This window comes from Papio anubis, chromosome 14 (assembly GCF_008728515.1).
Source record: "Papio anubis isolate 15944 chromosome 14, Panubis1.0, whole genome shotgun sequence".
Taxonomy (NCBI): Eukaryota; Metazoa; Chordata; class Mammalia; order Primates; family Cercopithecidae; genus Papio; species Papio anubis.
The window spans coordinates 26,749,106-26,764,198 of NC_044989.1; the positions used below are offsets into that span (position 1 = coordinate 26,749,106).

The following is a 15,093-nucleotide window of genomic DNA, read 5'->3' on the forward strand; positions in this document are numbered from 1 at the left end:
GGCGCCCTACGGCCGCGACTGGGGCGGGGCCACGGGCGCGCCTGCGGTGGGAGGTCCAGCCGTAGGGGGTGGGGTGGGGCCGCGGACGCGCGCCTGGGCCGGGCACGGCACAGCTGGTCGCAGCTGGCGTGGCTCGGGAAGCGGCTAGCGAAGCCGTGGTGGCCGCCTCCCCAGGGCGGAGGAGTGGGCTGGGGCGAGGGTGCAGCGGCGGGGCCGGCGGGATACTCCAACCCCCCTTCCGGCCCCGGCCCTCGGTACTGCTGCCCACCCTTCGCTTCCCGGCCCGGCCCAACCAGGTGCTTCCTTTGGGCCCTGCCCTCAGTGCCCTCTCCCTGGCTCGGGCGGCGGGGACAGGAGTGGGAGGTGTTGTAGAATGGGGACAGGGCTGGGGCTGCCGGGTGCTCCTTTCTCCGGCGCCAACCTTTGTGACCCACATGCAACCAAGTAGAACCATCCTGCCTTTTGTGATCTGACCAGGATCTTAGCCGGGCTCCCTCCCTCCACGCTACCCCTGGAGCTGGGCGTCGGAAATAGGGCGGACCCTCCCGGAATCAAAACCCAAACCGTGGGACTTCGGCCAAGTGGGAAATCACCCCCCGGATGTGAGGGAGGGAGAAGGAGAGAAATGGAGAAGGGGAGGAAGGGCTGGGACAAGCAAGAGGGGTCCTGGGTTCAGAACAGATTAGGTCGCCGAAGAGAACGAAGAGCGGTGGCTGCGGGTACCCGAGGGTCTCTGGCGAGGGGAGAGGCACCCTGGAACTCTCCAAGCCTATGCCCAGCCAGAACTTTCTCCCCCCTCACTCCATGCTTTCTCTCAACTTCACCATAAAAGGGAACGGCACCGAGCCAGGCCGGGGCCGGGGGCTGGGCTGTTGCTCTGGAGCTGTCAGGGGTAATGGAAGCCAGTTGCTTTGCGGTAGAGGGGGGCCAGGGCTCAGGGGAGGCCTCTGCTTCTCGGAGCCAAAGAAAACTCTACAGGAGATGCTATGAGCTTGGGACAGGGGACCAGTTTGCCGCCCGTGTGCACGGAGCTGGGGATGCACTCTCCCAAAGTGGCTTCCCTGGTCTGGGACCATCAACAGTTTGTCCCCCAGGGCTTCAGCCCGGTGACTCCTAAACATAATCCCTGCCCTTAGGAGTCTGTAGTTCCCCTGGCCTCCCCCCACCTCACCACCACCTCACCACCAGCCCCCACTCAATATTTCCCAGAAGCTTCATATTTAGAAAGCCGAGTCCCCTCCACATAACACTGGTGAAACCCCAGACAGGTACTCCCTTATGCATCTCTCAGTTAGCAGTCTGTTTCCAGCTCCCCTCTGGGAGAGTAAGGGTCTAGGTCTTAAGGATTACACATCATTATGCTTCATGTCTCCTGGAAATTTGAAGCAGATCCAAGTCCAACCAAACACTTGGGTCTACTGTTGAATCAGAACTAGCCCTCCCTTTTAAAAATAAGCTCTACCTTTAGGCCAGCCCTGGAAATTAAACTTTCTAGACTGAGAATGACATGAAAGAAAGCCTTGGAAGTGCTTAAAACCAATTGACCCAGGTGCATAGTATTCTAGACTATCAGAGCCGAAAGGGGCCTTCAGAATCATGAAGAAGGAAACTGGCCAGGCATGGTGGCTCATACTTGTAGTCCCAACATTTTGGGAAGCCAAGGTGGATGGATCACCTGAGGTCAGGAGTTCGAGACCAGCCTGGCCAATATAGTGAAACCCCGTCTCTAGTAAAAATACAAAAATTAGCTGGTAGCGCACGCCTGTAATCCCAGCTACTCAGGAGGCTGAGACAGGAGACTTGCATGAACCCAGGAGGCAGAGGTTGCAGTGAGCCGAGATTGCACCATTGCACTCCAGCACTCTAGCCTGAGCAACAGAGACCGACCCTGTCTCAGGAAAAAAAAAAAAAAAAAAAGGGAAGAAAACTGAGGCCCAGCAGGTAATTGATTTCACCAAGTTTCTACAAACTGGTGAAAGAGCAGTGTCACCTCTTCCTCCTACCTCCACTCCATGTTCCAGGTCAGACTGGACTCAGTAGGTTGTCCTAGGGTTAGGCACAAGAGGGAAAGGATTTATTTTAGGACCACCCAGAAATTCATTCACCTCACAGAACTTCCTGTGCCTAGGTCAGTGAGTCTTTATCAGCCTTGAATGGGTCATTTGGCCCAGTGCCTGGAAGAACTGAAACAAAAAACAGTCTATGAGACTGAACTAGACTTAACTAAGAACAGACATATCTCGAACCAAGCTTGGATAGAAAACTATTTGGGAAGTGAGACAGGCACAGCCTCATCCTGGGGGGATTTGGGAGGATGTGGAGGGAAATGACTGGGGGGCACTTGTGGAGCGCAATCTCTGTGATTAGTGTGACATTTTCAAGGAAAGGACTGGCCAGAATTAGGCTCAGGAGTGAGAAAGCAACAAGACCCGGGAGAAGGGGGACTGGGTTCAGGGAGGTGGGCTACTAAAGTATTAAACCTGGAGGAAAAGCTAAAAGGAAAAGTAAAGTGTATCTCTTTGGAGAAAAGTGGGCTTTTGCTCAAGACTCCCCACAAACTTGAATTCCCATGTGGATTGGCATGACCCAAGGTCCAAATCACCTTTTTTATTTTTATTTTTATTTTTATTTTTTATTTTTGAGATGAGTCTCGCTCTGTCACCCAGGCTGGAGTGCAGTGATGCAGTCTCAGCTCATTGCAACCTCTGCCTCCCAGGTTCAAGCGATTCTCCTGCCTCAGCCTCCTGGGTAGCTGGGATTACAGGAGTGTGCCACCACGCCCAGGTAATTTTTGTATTTTTGGTAGAAATGGGGTTTCACCATGCTGGCCAGGCTGGTCTCCAGCTCCTGACCTCAAGTGATCCTCCTGCTTCGGCTTCCCAAAGTGCTGGTATTACAGGCGTGAGCCACAGCACCAGGCCCCAAATCGTATTATTCCCCCCATTTTCCCTCTCAATATTCAGTCCTCTGACAGAGAGGCTAGACATAAAATGCTCCTTATTGCTGGTGCCCACGGCTGTCCTGACCCTGGTCATGAACTCATTGCTCAGTCACTGAAGCTGAATGAATGAGTTAATTGCCTCGTAGGGCCAATTGGCACTAGATCCTTGGAAATTACCCAATTTGGATAGGTTGTAAAATAGATCATGTCCTAGTGCCACCAGGAACTTAGCTTTTTGGGGGGTCAAGAACTCTCACCAATTGCTTTGGAAATTTATGGCTGCCTGCCGATACCACCACCAGAATGTCACTGCCACCATCACCACTACCACTGCACTCTAACTTTAGTCTCCACTGCAGCCTGTTTGCCCACTCAAGCCAGCAAGGGGAAGCGTCCTCACTGGTGAACTCAGAGCCACTGATACCTTTGTGATTTCACAAACATTCATGACAGCTCCTAGGTCTTGTCTCCTAATCACATAAAAGCAAATGAAATGCAACTACTGCAACTATATTTCAAAGCCAATATTTTTTACCTGATACGCTTAAATTATACACAGATTTTTGAACTTCAGAGTGTAGGAGAGGGAATGGGTAACAACTGGGCAGTGACAAGATGGCTGGGGTGACTTTTCAGGTTGCGAGAGGCCTCCTAAGGGCAAGGAGAGGGAGAAGAGCAGAGAAAGAAAACCCATAGCAATAGCTGGGGCAATCTGGAGGGGAAGTGGGTTGGCTTCTTGCCAGGGCCAGAGCCAGAGCCTGGAGACCAGGGACAAAGCTGCAGCCTTCCACTGACAACTTCTTTGAAATCGGGATCTCCTGTGAACATTTCCTTCAAATCTCCCTGTGTGCTGATACCCAGGGCTCTAAGGGGCAACTACAAATTTCCGTTTCTGTTTGTTCCAGCATTTTCACCACCACCCCCACTGTTTTGTCCTGAGTCAGTCTCACTCTGTTGCACAGGCTGGAGCGCAGTGGCGTGATCTTGGCTCACTGCAGCCTCCGCCTCCAGGGCTCAAGAGATTCTCGTGCCTCAGCCTCCTAAGTAGCTGGGATTACAGGCACACACCACCACACCAGCTAATTGTTGTATTTTTAGTAGAGACGGGCTTTCACCATGTTGGCCAGGATGGTCTCGAACTCCTGACCTTATGGGATCTGCCCACCTCGGCCTCCCAAAGTGCTGGGATTACAGGCATGAGCCATCGTGCCTGGCCTAATGTTTGTATTTTTAGTAGAGATGGGGTTCACCATGTTGACCAGGCTGGTCTCAAACTCCTGACCTCAAGTGATCTTCCCACCTCAGCCACCCAATGTGCTAGGATTACAGGCTTGAGGCACCACACCCAGCCTGACCCTGTCTTTTCACAAACATTTCTCTTAGCCATCAAGATCACATTCTGGGTCATAGGATGTCGGAGGTAAGATGGTTCAGAGTTGCATTGATGATTTGATGGCATTCATTCTCATGGCTTCCACCTATTACCCTGCATATGTTGGAAGAATCAATGGTCCACCATTGCTAACCATCCTGGACACTGGTTTCCACTAGGATGTGTTACTCTTATCTTAAATTCAGTATGTTCAAACTACGATCACTTTTCTTTCCTCCAAACCTGCTCTCTTCCCGACTTCCCCATCTGGAATCTTCTCTTGTGTCTCCCTTCATCTCGTTCCTCATTACTCAGGCAGTCACCACGCAGTTACAACGTTCCCTGCCTATTCATGGTCACTGTCACCACCAGAGCCCAAGACTGCATCACTTTGCAACGTAGAATTTGGAAGGAACGGCCGGGCGCGGTGGCTCAAGCCTGTAATCCCAGCACTTTGGGAGGCCGAGACGGGCGGATCACGAGGTCAGGAGATCGAGACCATCCTGGCTAACAGGGTGAAACCCCGTCTCTATTAAGAAATACAAAAAAAAACTAGCCGGGCGAGGTGGCGGGCGCCTGTAGTCCCAGCTACTCGGGAGGCTGAGGCCGGAGAATGGCGTGAACCCGGGAGGCGGAGCTTGCAGTGAGCTGAGATCCGGCCACTGCACTCCAGCCTGGGCGACAGAGCGAGACTCCGTCTCAAAAAAAAAAAAAAGAATTTGGAAGGAACTTCAGATGACACATAGACTCCCAGTGGTGTCATGGGATTTGCTGGGTCATAGATAGTGACAGGAGGAGCTGGGGCTACACTGCCTGTGCTCTGACACTGTATTCAATATTATCACTCATAATATCTTCTTTTGTGTATGCGTATATGCTTCTACTCAAAAACTTGCAATACAACCTCATAACCAGTCATTTGAGCCTCTCCCTAATTTCCACAATCTACTTCTCTGAATTTCGGTCCCATTTTTTCCTGACACAAAAAAAGAGCTAACGTTGATTGAGCATTTACCATTTGCCAGGCACTGTTCTAGAATGTTTACACGCATTGACTTACTTAATCCTCGTAAAGTGGGATGGAGAGTCCTGTTATTCCTTCATTATAGCTGAGGAGACTGAGGCAGACAACTCTTCCTGAGCCTGAAATCTCTCTCCTTGCCTTGTCTCTGTTCTTGACTCCTGCCCCCCACCCTCACCCCCGCCCCAATGCTCTTCAGTTTCTGTCTTTTCCAGCCTCTCCTTTGACTGCCTCCCTCAGGCAGCTATCTTTTCCCTCCTCCTAGCTGGAACATACATCATCCCTCTTTCCTGCCCCTTGGCACTTGTTCTGTCCTGGCTTGTGATAGTTCTCTGTTTGGGGGCTTGTGTCCCATTCTCCAACAACCTCAGTTGCTCCTAAGTGGACAGCGTCTGAGTCTTACCTATGCCTTTGCTACCTGGGCACCTCCGCAGTGCCTGGCACACAGCATTCTCCTGTCTCCTTTCTGTCTTGTGCTTCTGTTTCTTTCTCCAAAGCATCCCACCACCTGGAGACCCTGGTCAAGCACTGAGGGTCAGGTGGTGACAGGGACCAAGCTTTTAGATCAAGATGGCGCAGGTGGAACTTTCAGGTCAGGCTGACGGCCCTTTGCCTGTCACTGAGAGCTATCAGACTCACCTCCAGACTAGGCACTGACTGCCTCTGCTGCTCTAGAGGTCGGTCCCGATTCACCTCACCCCACCTCCACCCAGTTATGGCCTGACCGTCACCAAAACAAGCCCAGGACCCATTTTCATTTATCCCTTTAAGAAAGGTTATTTGTCTTCCTGCCCACGTGCCCTCTCCTGCTTGACAGAAGCCTGCTCCCCATTGTTAGGTGCCTTTCTTCCTCTTCTTTTTTTTTTTTTTTTGAGACAGAGTCTCGCTCTGTTGCCTAGGCTGGAGTGCAGTGGCGCGATCTTGGCTCACTGCAACCTCCTCCTCCTGGGTTCAAGCGATTCTCCTGCCTCAGCCTCCTGAGTAGCTGGGATTACAGGCGCACGCCACCACGCCTGACTAATTTTTGTATTTTTAGTAGAGACAGGGTTTCACCGTGTTGGTCAGTCTGGTCTTGAACTCCTGACCTTGTGATCTGCCTGCCTTGGCCTCCCAAAGTGCTGGAATTGCAGGCGTAAGCCACCACACCCGGCCCTTTCTTCCTCTTCTGTCGTCTGTGGATTTCCCATCTGCCTCAGTGGAGTAAGGACTCCTTTTCCTTCCTGGCCCAGTAGCACATTCTCCTCTCCTCCTTTCTCCCAAGTCACTGACCTGGTATTTAGTGTGTGTTCTCAGCCTTACCACTGATTTGCTGTGTTACCTTGGACAAGTTACTCTCCCACTCTGACCTCAATTTTCACATCTCTAAAAGGAGACTGCTGGACTAGATGGTGAGTGAAGTCCTGCTGAGCTCTCCAAGTTCATTCTCCCTTGTCCAGTCCTTCCATCCCGCCTTCCCCTCTGGGCTCCCTCTCTGGGGCCCTCTCCCCCACGGGAGGCCTGCTCCAGCCCCAGAGGAGCTGCGACTCTGGCTCCCGTTCCCCGTCGGAGTGACCAGCCCTGGGCCTCCTTCCCAGCTTTGGCCCTGGCTCCATGTGGCCCATCTGAGAGGCTGGCCTCAAGCCCGGCGGCAACTCCACATTTCTGTTTTTCCTTTTTTTTCCCTCTTTCCCGGAGTTAACAAGAAGCAGATGTGGCGCACGATGGTTGGAGAGGTGGGGGGAGGAAGGGGGAGGCAGGACCGCCAGCCAGACAGGGGGGAAGGGAGGGGAGCCAGCAGGGAGGAGGAGGCCAGGGCCCGCCCCACGGCCACTCTCGTGCCTCCGAACAGCCACAGGGGCAAAGCCCTGTCACCCCCAGGATCCGGTCATCAGGGAAAGAGGACAGGGAGACCAGAAGAGGGCCAGCTGGGACGAGGGGGCGGAAGCCCAGGACGCAACTTCTGAGCCGCAGCTCCTGAGAGGGGCAGGGACCAGAGGCCAGAGGGGGCACAGAAAACAAACCCCCTCAGAAGTGAAGAGAAGAGCGGAAGGAACCGAGCAGGGACGGACAGGAGCTGAGGAGGAAAGAGGAGGGGAGAGGGGTCAGGCCAGGCAGCCAAGGAGAAGACGTGTGGACAGGGGCTGCCGGCAGGAAGCTGGGACGGACAGGACGGGCTCACGCTGTCCTGTGGAGCAGCAGCATCCCTGGGGCCGGCAGAGGAGCCAGTGGCTGGGCAGGATGAGTCTCTGAGGGCCACTGTGGAGCGCCCCACCATGGCCCCCCGCACCCTCTGGAGCTGCTACCTCTGCTGCCTGCTGACCGCAGCTGCGGGGGCCGCCAGCTACCCTCCTCGAGGTTACAGCCTCTACACGGGGTCCGGCGGGGCCCTCAGCCCCGGGGGGCCCCAGGCCCAGAGCGCCCCCCGGCCAGCCAGCCGCCACAGGTAAGAGTCTGAGTCCCAGCCCAAGGCTTGGGTGGTGAAAAGGGGCTCAGAATGCCACCTCCGCCTGGCTCTCTGCCCTGGGCTGTGTCCCCTAATGCAGGGCAGAGGGGGAGTGAGAAGCCCATCCATCAGGTGGCTCCTCACATGCCCACCTTCCCACGGCACCTTTTCCAGGACCCCCTGAACACATATGCTCCCTGGGTCACCTAGGGGGTCTGCTCCCACATGCCCCCATGGGGCCCTGCAGTTACATACCCAGGGAAGCTGCCCTGAGGGGAGCAGGCCAGGCCTTCCTGCCAGCTGCCCTCTGTATCCCAGCCCCAGAGCCTCAGGGAGACATTTTGTCCCCTTCCAGGGCTCCCTTGGCCCCATCTAGTATCCATAATTCTGACACCACTCCCACTATGTTCCCTCCAGCCCTTCAGCCAGACACAGATCAGAGGCCGGCATGAATGGGGCCAGGAGTATAGAACTGCAAGAGGGGCAGGCTCATCAATGGCTTATTCTCTACTTAACCCCGAGCTGGCCTGCCCGTCCTCTCCCGGAGGGGTGAGGTGGAAGCCAGTGTTCAGATCACCCACAGGGCCCAGCCTGGCTGTGCACACACGGCATGCCAAACTGGGGACTGAGACAGGCCCAGAAAGGGACACACGTGATCGTGTACATTCAGAGGCTCCCCAGCTGACTGCTCTGTGGTTGTGGTTTACCATTCTGCACCACTCCCCATCTTGAAAAGTCTTTATCTGCCCCTGCTACACAGGAAAGCGTGGGGGATAGGGAGGGTGGCCCTGCCAAAGTCCTTGCTCTCACTGATCCCCAAGGGCCCTGCATCTTTGGAGCCTTCCTCAGCCCCTCTGGTAGCCCCTGGGCCCTCCTCCAGGACGTGTATCTTTGGTCCTTGGACCCAGAGGGGGTTGTACCTACAGGAACTGGTGTGCCTATGTGGTGACCCGGACAGTGAGCTGTGTCCTTGAGGATGGAGTGGAGACATATGTCAAGTACCAGCCCTGTGCCTGGGGCCAACCCCAGTGTCCCCAAAGCATCATGTGAGTCCCAGGGCCGGGGAATGGGCCCTCGGTGGGAACTGGGTGAGGGCAGATGGTGGGTGGCTGACTCAGGGAGTCTGTACAAAGTAGGGAGCAAGGGCAGGACAGGGTCTAGGGTCGCAGCCATTTTGAGGAGATACTGAGACAATAGTTTGGCTGGTGGGAGACTGAGGGCAAACCTGCCTCACGCGCCAGCCCCAGATGCCTTCTCTGGGATGGCTCAGGCTCAAGCAGAGGAGTTCAAGGTTTCAGCGCAGGGCAAGGGAAGGAAGAGCAGGGATTTAGCCCTTGACCAAAAAGCTGACAGCTGTCAGCTGAGCAAGGCCACATGTTGGACAGTAAGAGGGACCCAGCCTGAGGGACAGGCCATGCCCACCAGCAGCTGCCCACCCCTTGGGACAGGGACCAGGGTCACTAACAATACAGGGAGGAATAAAGAGGCCTCCTTCTGCCTCTGCCAGGTACCGCCGCTTCCTCCGCCCTCGCTACCGTGTGGCCTACAAGACAGTGACCGACATGGAGTGGAGGTGCTGTCAGGGTTACGGGGGCGATGACTGTGCTGAGAGTCCTGCTCCAGCGCTGGGGCCTGCATCTTCCACACCACAGCCCCTGCCCCGGCCTGCCCGCCCCAACCTCTCTGGCTCCAGTGCGGGCAGCCCCCTCAGTGGACTGGGGGGAGAAGGTGAGCGTGGGAGCTGCTGCGAGGGCGGCAAGTGCCAGATGGTGATCCGATGCAATGGGAAATGTGGGGCCAGGCTGCTGGGGGAATCCCCCATGCTCTATGCCAGAAAGAAGAGAGGGGCAGAAGGGAGTTAGTGAGATCGCAGAGATTCCCTGCCCGTGTGTGTGTGTGTATGTATGTGTGTGTGTGCGCGCGCGCGCGTGTGTATGTGTGAGTGTGTGTGTGTGTGTCTCTTGGTGTTTGTGTGTGAGACAGCGAGCACGCAAAAGATGGAGAGACAGAAAAAGAAGGCTGAGAAAGAGAAGGTGCTCGCACACGCCCACATGTGGCCAAGATCCTTCAAACAGCTGCAGGAGAAGGGGGCATTCCTTTGAGAAGCTTGGTCCATGGGGACAGACAGTTGAGACTACAAATCCTAGCATGCATTGCACCTGACTACAGATCCCAGACCCCTCCGTAGCCTCTGTAGACCGCAGGTCCCAGCATGCAGCAGTCCCTGTGGCTTGCCTTCCCTCCTGCTTGCTGCACACCGGATGTGCTGTTTCCCTGCCCCGAGATAGCCGTACTATAATTATGCAAACAGGAACTCCTGGCCAACTCTCACCGTCCACAGAGCCTCTTCTTTGTCCCCATGGTGTTGCAGGGAAGGAAGTGTCACCCAGTGGTAGCTGCTCTTGTGGCATCCAAAGTGCCTCCCCTACACTCCCATTTCGCCCCTCTTGACAGCCCCATGACAGAAGAGTGTCATTATCCTTTCACAGAAAAGGAAAGAGTTTCCGAGAAGTTAAGAGGCACTCTGGGCAGGTGGAAAGGACATGGACCTGGGGGCCGGATAGATGGTCGAGGTTTGAAACTTAGCATTGCCACTTATTAAACCTGTGATCCATAGCCAGGCTCCTAATATCTCTGGTCCAGTTTCCCAGCCTATATGATGGGAAGAGTTCATGGTATCTCCCCAGGGGAGTTGTTGGAGAACAGAGTCATGTTCAAATTTGGCCTAGAGGCATTCAGTGAATGGAGTTTCCTTTTTTCAATCTTGCCAAAATCACCCAAAGGAGAGACAGAGCCAGCCTGGGCATCTTGCCCTTGCTGGAGCTGGGGTGAGCAGGGGCCCTGAGCTCTGGGGTCCAGCCTCTCTGCCTTCTGCCTTCCCCTCTCCTTAGGTCCTGGGGAGTCAGAGAAGGTGCAGCAGCTGGAGGAACAGGTGCAGAGCCTGACCAAGGAGCTGCAAGGTCTGCGGGGCGTCCTGCAAGGACTGAGCGGGCGCCTGGCAGAGGATGTGCAGAGGGCTGTGGAGACAGCCTTCAACGGGAGGCAGCAGCCAGCTGACGCGGCTGCCCGCCCTGGGGTGCATGAAACCCTCAACGAGATCCAGCACCAGCTGCAGCTCCTGGACACCCGCGTCTCCACCCACGACCAGGAGCTGGGTCACCTCAACAACCATCATGGCGGCAGCAGCAGCAGTGGGAGCAGCAGGGCCCCAGCCCCAGCCTCAGCCCCTCCGGGCCCCAGTGAGGAGCTGCTGCGGCAGCTGGAGCAGCGGTTGCAGGAGTCCTGCTCTGTGTGCCTGGCTGGGCTGGATGGCTTCCGCCGGCAGCAGCAGGAGGACAGGGAGCGGCTGCGAGCGCTGGAGAAGCTGCTGGCCTCCGTGGAGGAGCAGCAACGGCACCTCCCCGGGCTGGCCGTGGGACGCAGGCCCCCTCAGGAATGCTGCTCTCCAGAGCTGGGCCGGCGACTGGCAGAGCTGGAGCGCAGGCTGGATGTGGTGGCCGGCTCAGTGACAGTGCTGAGTGGGCGGCGAGGCACAGAGCTGGGAGGAGCTGCGGGGCAGGGGGGCCATCCCCCAGGCTACACCAGCTTGGCCTCCCGCCTGTCTCGCCTGGAGGACCGCTTCAACTCCACCCTGGGCCCCTCGGAGGAGCAGGAGGAGAGCTGGCCTGGGGCTCCTGGGGGGCTGAGCCACTGGCTGCCTGCTGCCCGGGGCCGACTAGAGCAGCTGGGGTCGCTGCTGGCCAATGTGAGCGGGGAGCTGGGGGGGCGGCTGGATCTGTTGGAGGAGCAGGTGGCAGGGGCCATGCAGGCATGCGGGCAGCTCTGCTCTGGGGCCCCTGGGGAGCAGGACTCTCAGGTCAGCGAGATCCTCAGTGCCTTGGAACGCAGGGTGCTGGACAGTGAGGGACAGCTGCGGCTGGTGGGCTCAGGCCTGCACACGGTGGAAGCAGCGGGGGAGGCCCGGCAGGCCATGCTGGAGGGACTACAAGGGGTTGTGGGCCGGCTCCAGGATCGTGTAGATGCCCAGGACGAGACAGCTGCAGAGTTCACGTTACGGCTGAATCTCACTGCGGCCCGGCTAGGCCAACTGGAGGGGCTGCTGCAGGCCCATGGGGATGAGGGATGTGGGGCCTGTGGTGGAGTTCAAGAGGAACTAGGCCGCCTTCGGGATGGTGTGGAGCGCTGCTCCTGCCCCCTGTTGCCTCCTCGGGGTCCTGGGGCTGGTCCAGGTGTTGGGGGACCAAGCCGTGGGCCCCTGGACGGCTTCAGCGTGTTTGGGGGCAGCTCAGGCTCAGCCCTGCAGGCCCTGCAAGGAGAGCTTTCTGAGGTTATTCTCACCTTCAGCTCCCTCAATGACTCACTGAATGAGCTCCAGACCACTGTGGAGGGCCAGGGAGCTGATCTGGCTGACCTGGGGGCCACCAAGGACCGCATTATTTCTGAGATTAATAGGCTGCAGCAGGAGGCCACAGAGCATGCTACGGAGAGTGAGGAGCGCTTCCGAGGCCTGGAGGAGGGACAGGCACAGGCCGGCCAGTGCCCCAGCCTAGAGGGGCGATTGGGCCGTCTTGAGGGTGTCTGTGAACGGTTGGACACTGTGGCTGGGGGACTGCAGGGCCTGCGCGAGGGCCTTTCCAGACACGTGGCTGGGCTCTGGGCCGGGCTACGGGAAACCAACACCACCAGCCAGACGCAGGCAGCCCTGTTGGAGAAGCTGGTGGGGGGACAGGCGGGTCTGGGCAGGCGGCTCGGTGCCCTTAACAGCTCCCTGCAGCTCCTGGAGGACCGTCTGCACCAGCTTAGCCTGAAGGACCTCACTGGTGAGGGGACAAAAGGCATGAGGGGACCCCTTTCAAGCCCCTTATTTTTCTTCCCCCTCCCCCAGCCCAGCTTCCAACTCATCTGCTTTCTCCTTGCTTTTCCCAGCATGAATTGCAGCCCCAACCACTATTCCAGGTGTTAGAGTTTGCCTGCAAGAGAGGATGCAAGGTCCTAGCTCCCTGCCCTCCCTCTGGCTGCTCACTAGGCCTGTGGGTGGAGAGAGGATGTTGCTGTGCCAGCCAGGGATCCAGCATATGCAGCAAGGGACCCCATTGCCCCCTCAGTCTGCAAAGCTCCACCTGTTCCATCTATCTTCTCCCTGTTCATGAAGCCACCACCCACCTTCCTTACCCATTGGAAATTCCTTTTATGGCCCTCTTTCAACTCAATTTTGTCACTGTAGGGCCTGCAGGAGAGGCTGGGCCCCCAGGGCCTCCTGGGCTGCAGGGGCCCCCAGGCCCTGCTGGACCTCCAGGATCGCCAGGCAAGGACGGGCAAGAGGGGCCCATCGGGCCACCAGGTATGTGCACTGAGACCCTTGCTGCAGTCAGGGTTGCCACTGCCCACCCTCCAACCCTGACCCCCTCTGGCAGCCCCAGGCTTGACATTCCACTCTGAACTTGACAAGGGGAATTGGGTCCTACTTGACTGATAGGGAAAATCAGAGGAAAGTGAGGAGGAACTGTGATAGTCACTGTGTTTGGTTAATGGGTAATAGGAGGCTAATGGATAATGTTGGCCCCACTGCAGTACTGGAGACTAAAGCTGAGTCTATTATGGCTGACTGGGGTGTGAAAAGCTGGGATGGCCCAGCAGTTGAACAGAATGGACCCTACCTATTCCTATTTTTCTTGATACCCCAATTCCTTCTTTGAAGTCCATGTAGCACCCAGCACAACAGGAGAGCCTCAGCAGATGTTTGCTGAGTGACTTAGTGAGAGCTGCTTTACTTCTCACTGCTCCCTTTCCTCTTCTCACAGGTCCTCAAGGTGAACAGGGTGAGTACCTTTCATTTGATTCTTGGGGGAGAAGCGACTAGGGGTTGGAGGATGGAGGTCCTCGGGCAGCCCTGGGCTGGGGATCCAGCAGGGGAAGGGGGCTGGCACTCTGCCCTGAGCATCCCCTTTAACACCCACCCTTCCTGCTCAGGAGTGGAGGGGGCACCAGCAGCCCCTGTGCCCCGAGTGGCATTTTCAGCTGCCCTGAGTTTGCCCCGGTCTGAACCAGGCACGGTCCCCTTTGACAGAGTCCTGCTCAATGATGGAGGCTATTATGATCCAGAGACAGGTAGGCCTGGGAGGGGCTGGGTTGAACAGTTGGAGAAATGGGTAAGGTGTGCAGTGTTATCTTCCCATTCTTGCCTCTTCCGACAGTGTGAATCTTTTCATTCTCTGATTTGGGGAGACCTCGGCTCTTTCTTCATTTATTCATTCTCAGCCAGTGGGGAGAAGTAGTAGTCATTCATTCATTCATTCATTCAGCAGATCTCTACTAGGGTCTGCTCCTGCCCAGGCACTGTTTTAAGGGCTGGGGATGCATAGTGAACAAAGCCCCAAGTTCCCTGCTGCTTGCATTCCAGTGAGGGGAAAAGACCCAGCGGGTCCCTCCGGAGTCCAGGAGTTCTGGTGCGCTCCCCGGAGCTTCCCTGGCCCCCCTGACTGCTATCCTTGTTCCCAGGCGTGTTCACAGCGCCACTGGCCGGACGCTACTTGCTGAGCGCGGTGCTGACTGGGCACCGGCACGAGAAAGTGGAGGCCGTGCTGTCCCGCTCCAACCAGGGCGTGGCCCGCGTAGACTCCGGCGGCTACGAGCCCGAGGGCCTGGAGAATAAGCCGGTGGCCGAGAGCCAGCCCAGCCCGGGCACCCTGGGCGTCTTCAGCCTCATCCTGCCGCTGCAGGCCGGGGACACGGTCTGCGTCGACTTGGTCATGGGGCAGCTGGCGCACTCGGAGGAGCCGCTCACCATCTTCAGCGGGGCCCTGCTCTATGGGGACCCAGAGCTTGAACACGCGTAGACTGGGGTCCCGCCCGACGTGTCTACGCCGGCTGAAGAGACAGCGGGGGCGGCAGGCTCCCGGGGTCCCGCCTGGGACGCAGCACCCAGCCCTGGGCGAGCGCCGCACCCGGGCCCGCAGCGGCACCGCGCCCAGAGGGGCCTCTCCCCAGGCCCGGGGCGCGCCGGCTCAGGGAGGCCCGGGGCCGCCCATGGAGACTTTTGGCCTGGCGCGATACCCCCGGAACCCCTCCAGGGCCGGCCTGCGGAAGAGCCGATCCTCGCACCCTCCGCTCCCTCCACTGGCCCTCCAGGCGGAGTCCCTGGGGCTCCAGGCTCCCCCGCGCGGGCGCCGCCCACCGCCGTACTAAACGATCCAGGAATAAAGACACTTGGTTTTTCTAAAAAAACTAAACGAACCGTTCTGCTCCGGTACGGGGTCGGGGGCTGCCAGGCGTGCACAGGGCACGGGGCGGGAGAGACCGTGGCCTCCGGAGGGAACCCCGGGTACCGCACTGCGCTC

At 57.4% G+C, this 15,093-nt stretch overlaps 1 protein-coding gene across 1 annotated transcript; it reads left to right on the top strand.

Annotated features, from left to right (window-relative positions):
* Window positions 1-7,099: 7,099 nt before the first annotated feature.
* On the top strand, window positions 7,100-14,980 carry EMILIN1 (elastin microfibril interfacer 1). Its single transcript, XM_003908391.4, has 8 exons — window positions 7,100-7,756; window positions 8,683-8,802; window positions 9,264-9,484; window positions 10,648-12,576; window positions 12,981-13,097; window positions 13,558-13,575; window positions 13,727-13,864; window positions 14,255-14,980. The coding sequence occupies exons 1-8, from the start codon at window positions 7,587-7,589 to the stop codon at window positions 14,590-14,592; spliced, it is 3,051 nt and encodes a 1,016-aa protein (XP_003908440.2). The 5' UTR covers window positions 7,100-7,586; the 3' UTR covers window positions 14,593-14,980.
* Window positions 14,981-15,093: the final 113 nt, after the last annotated feature.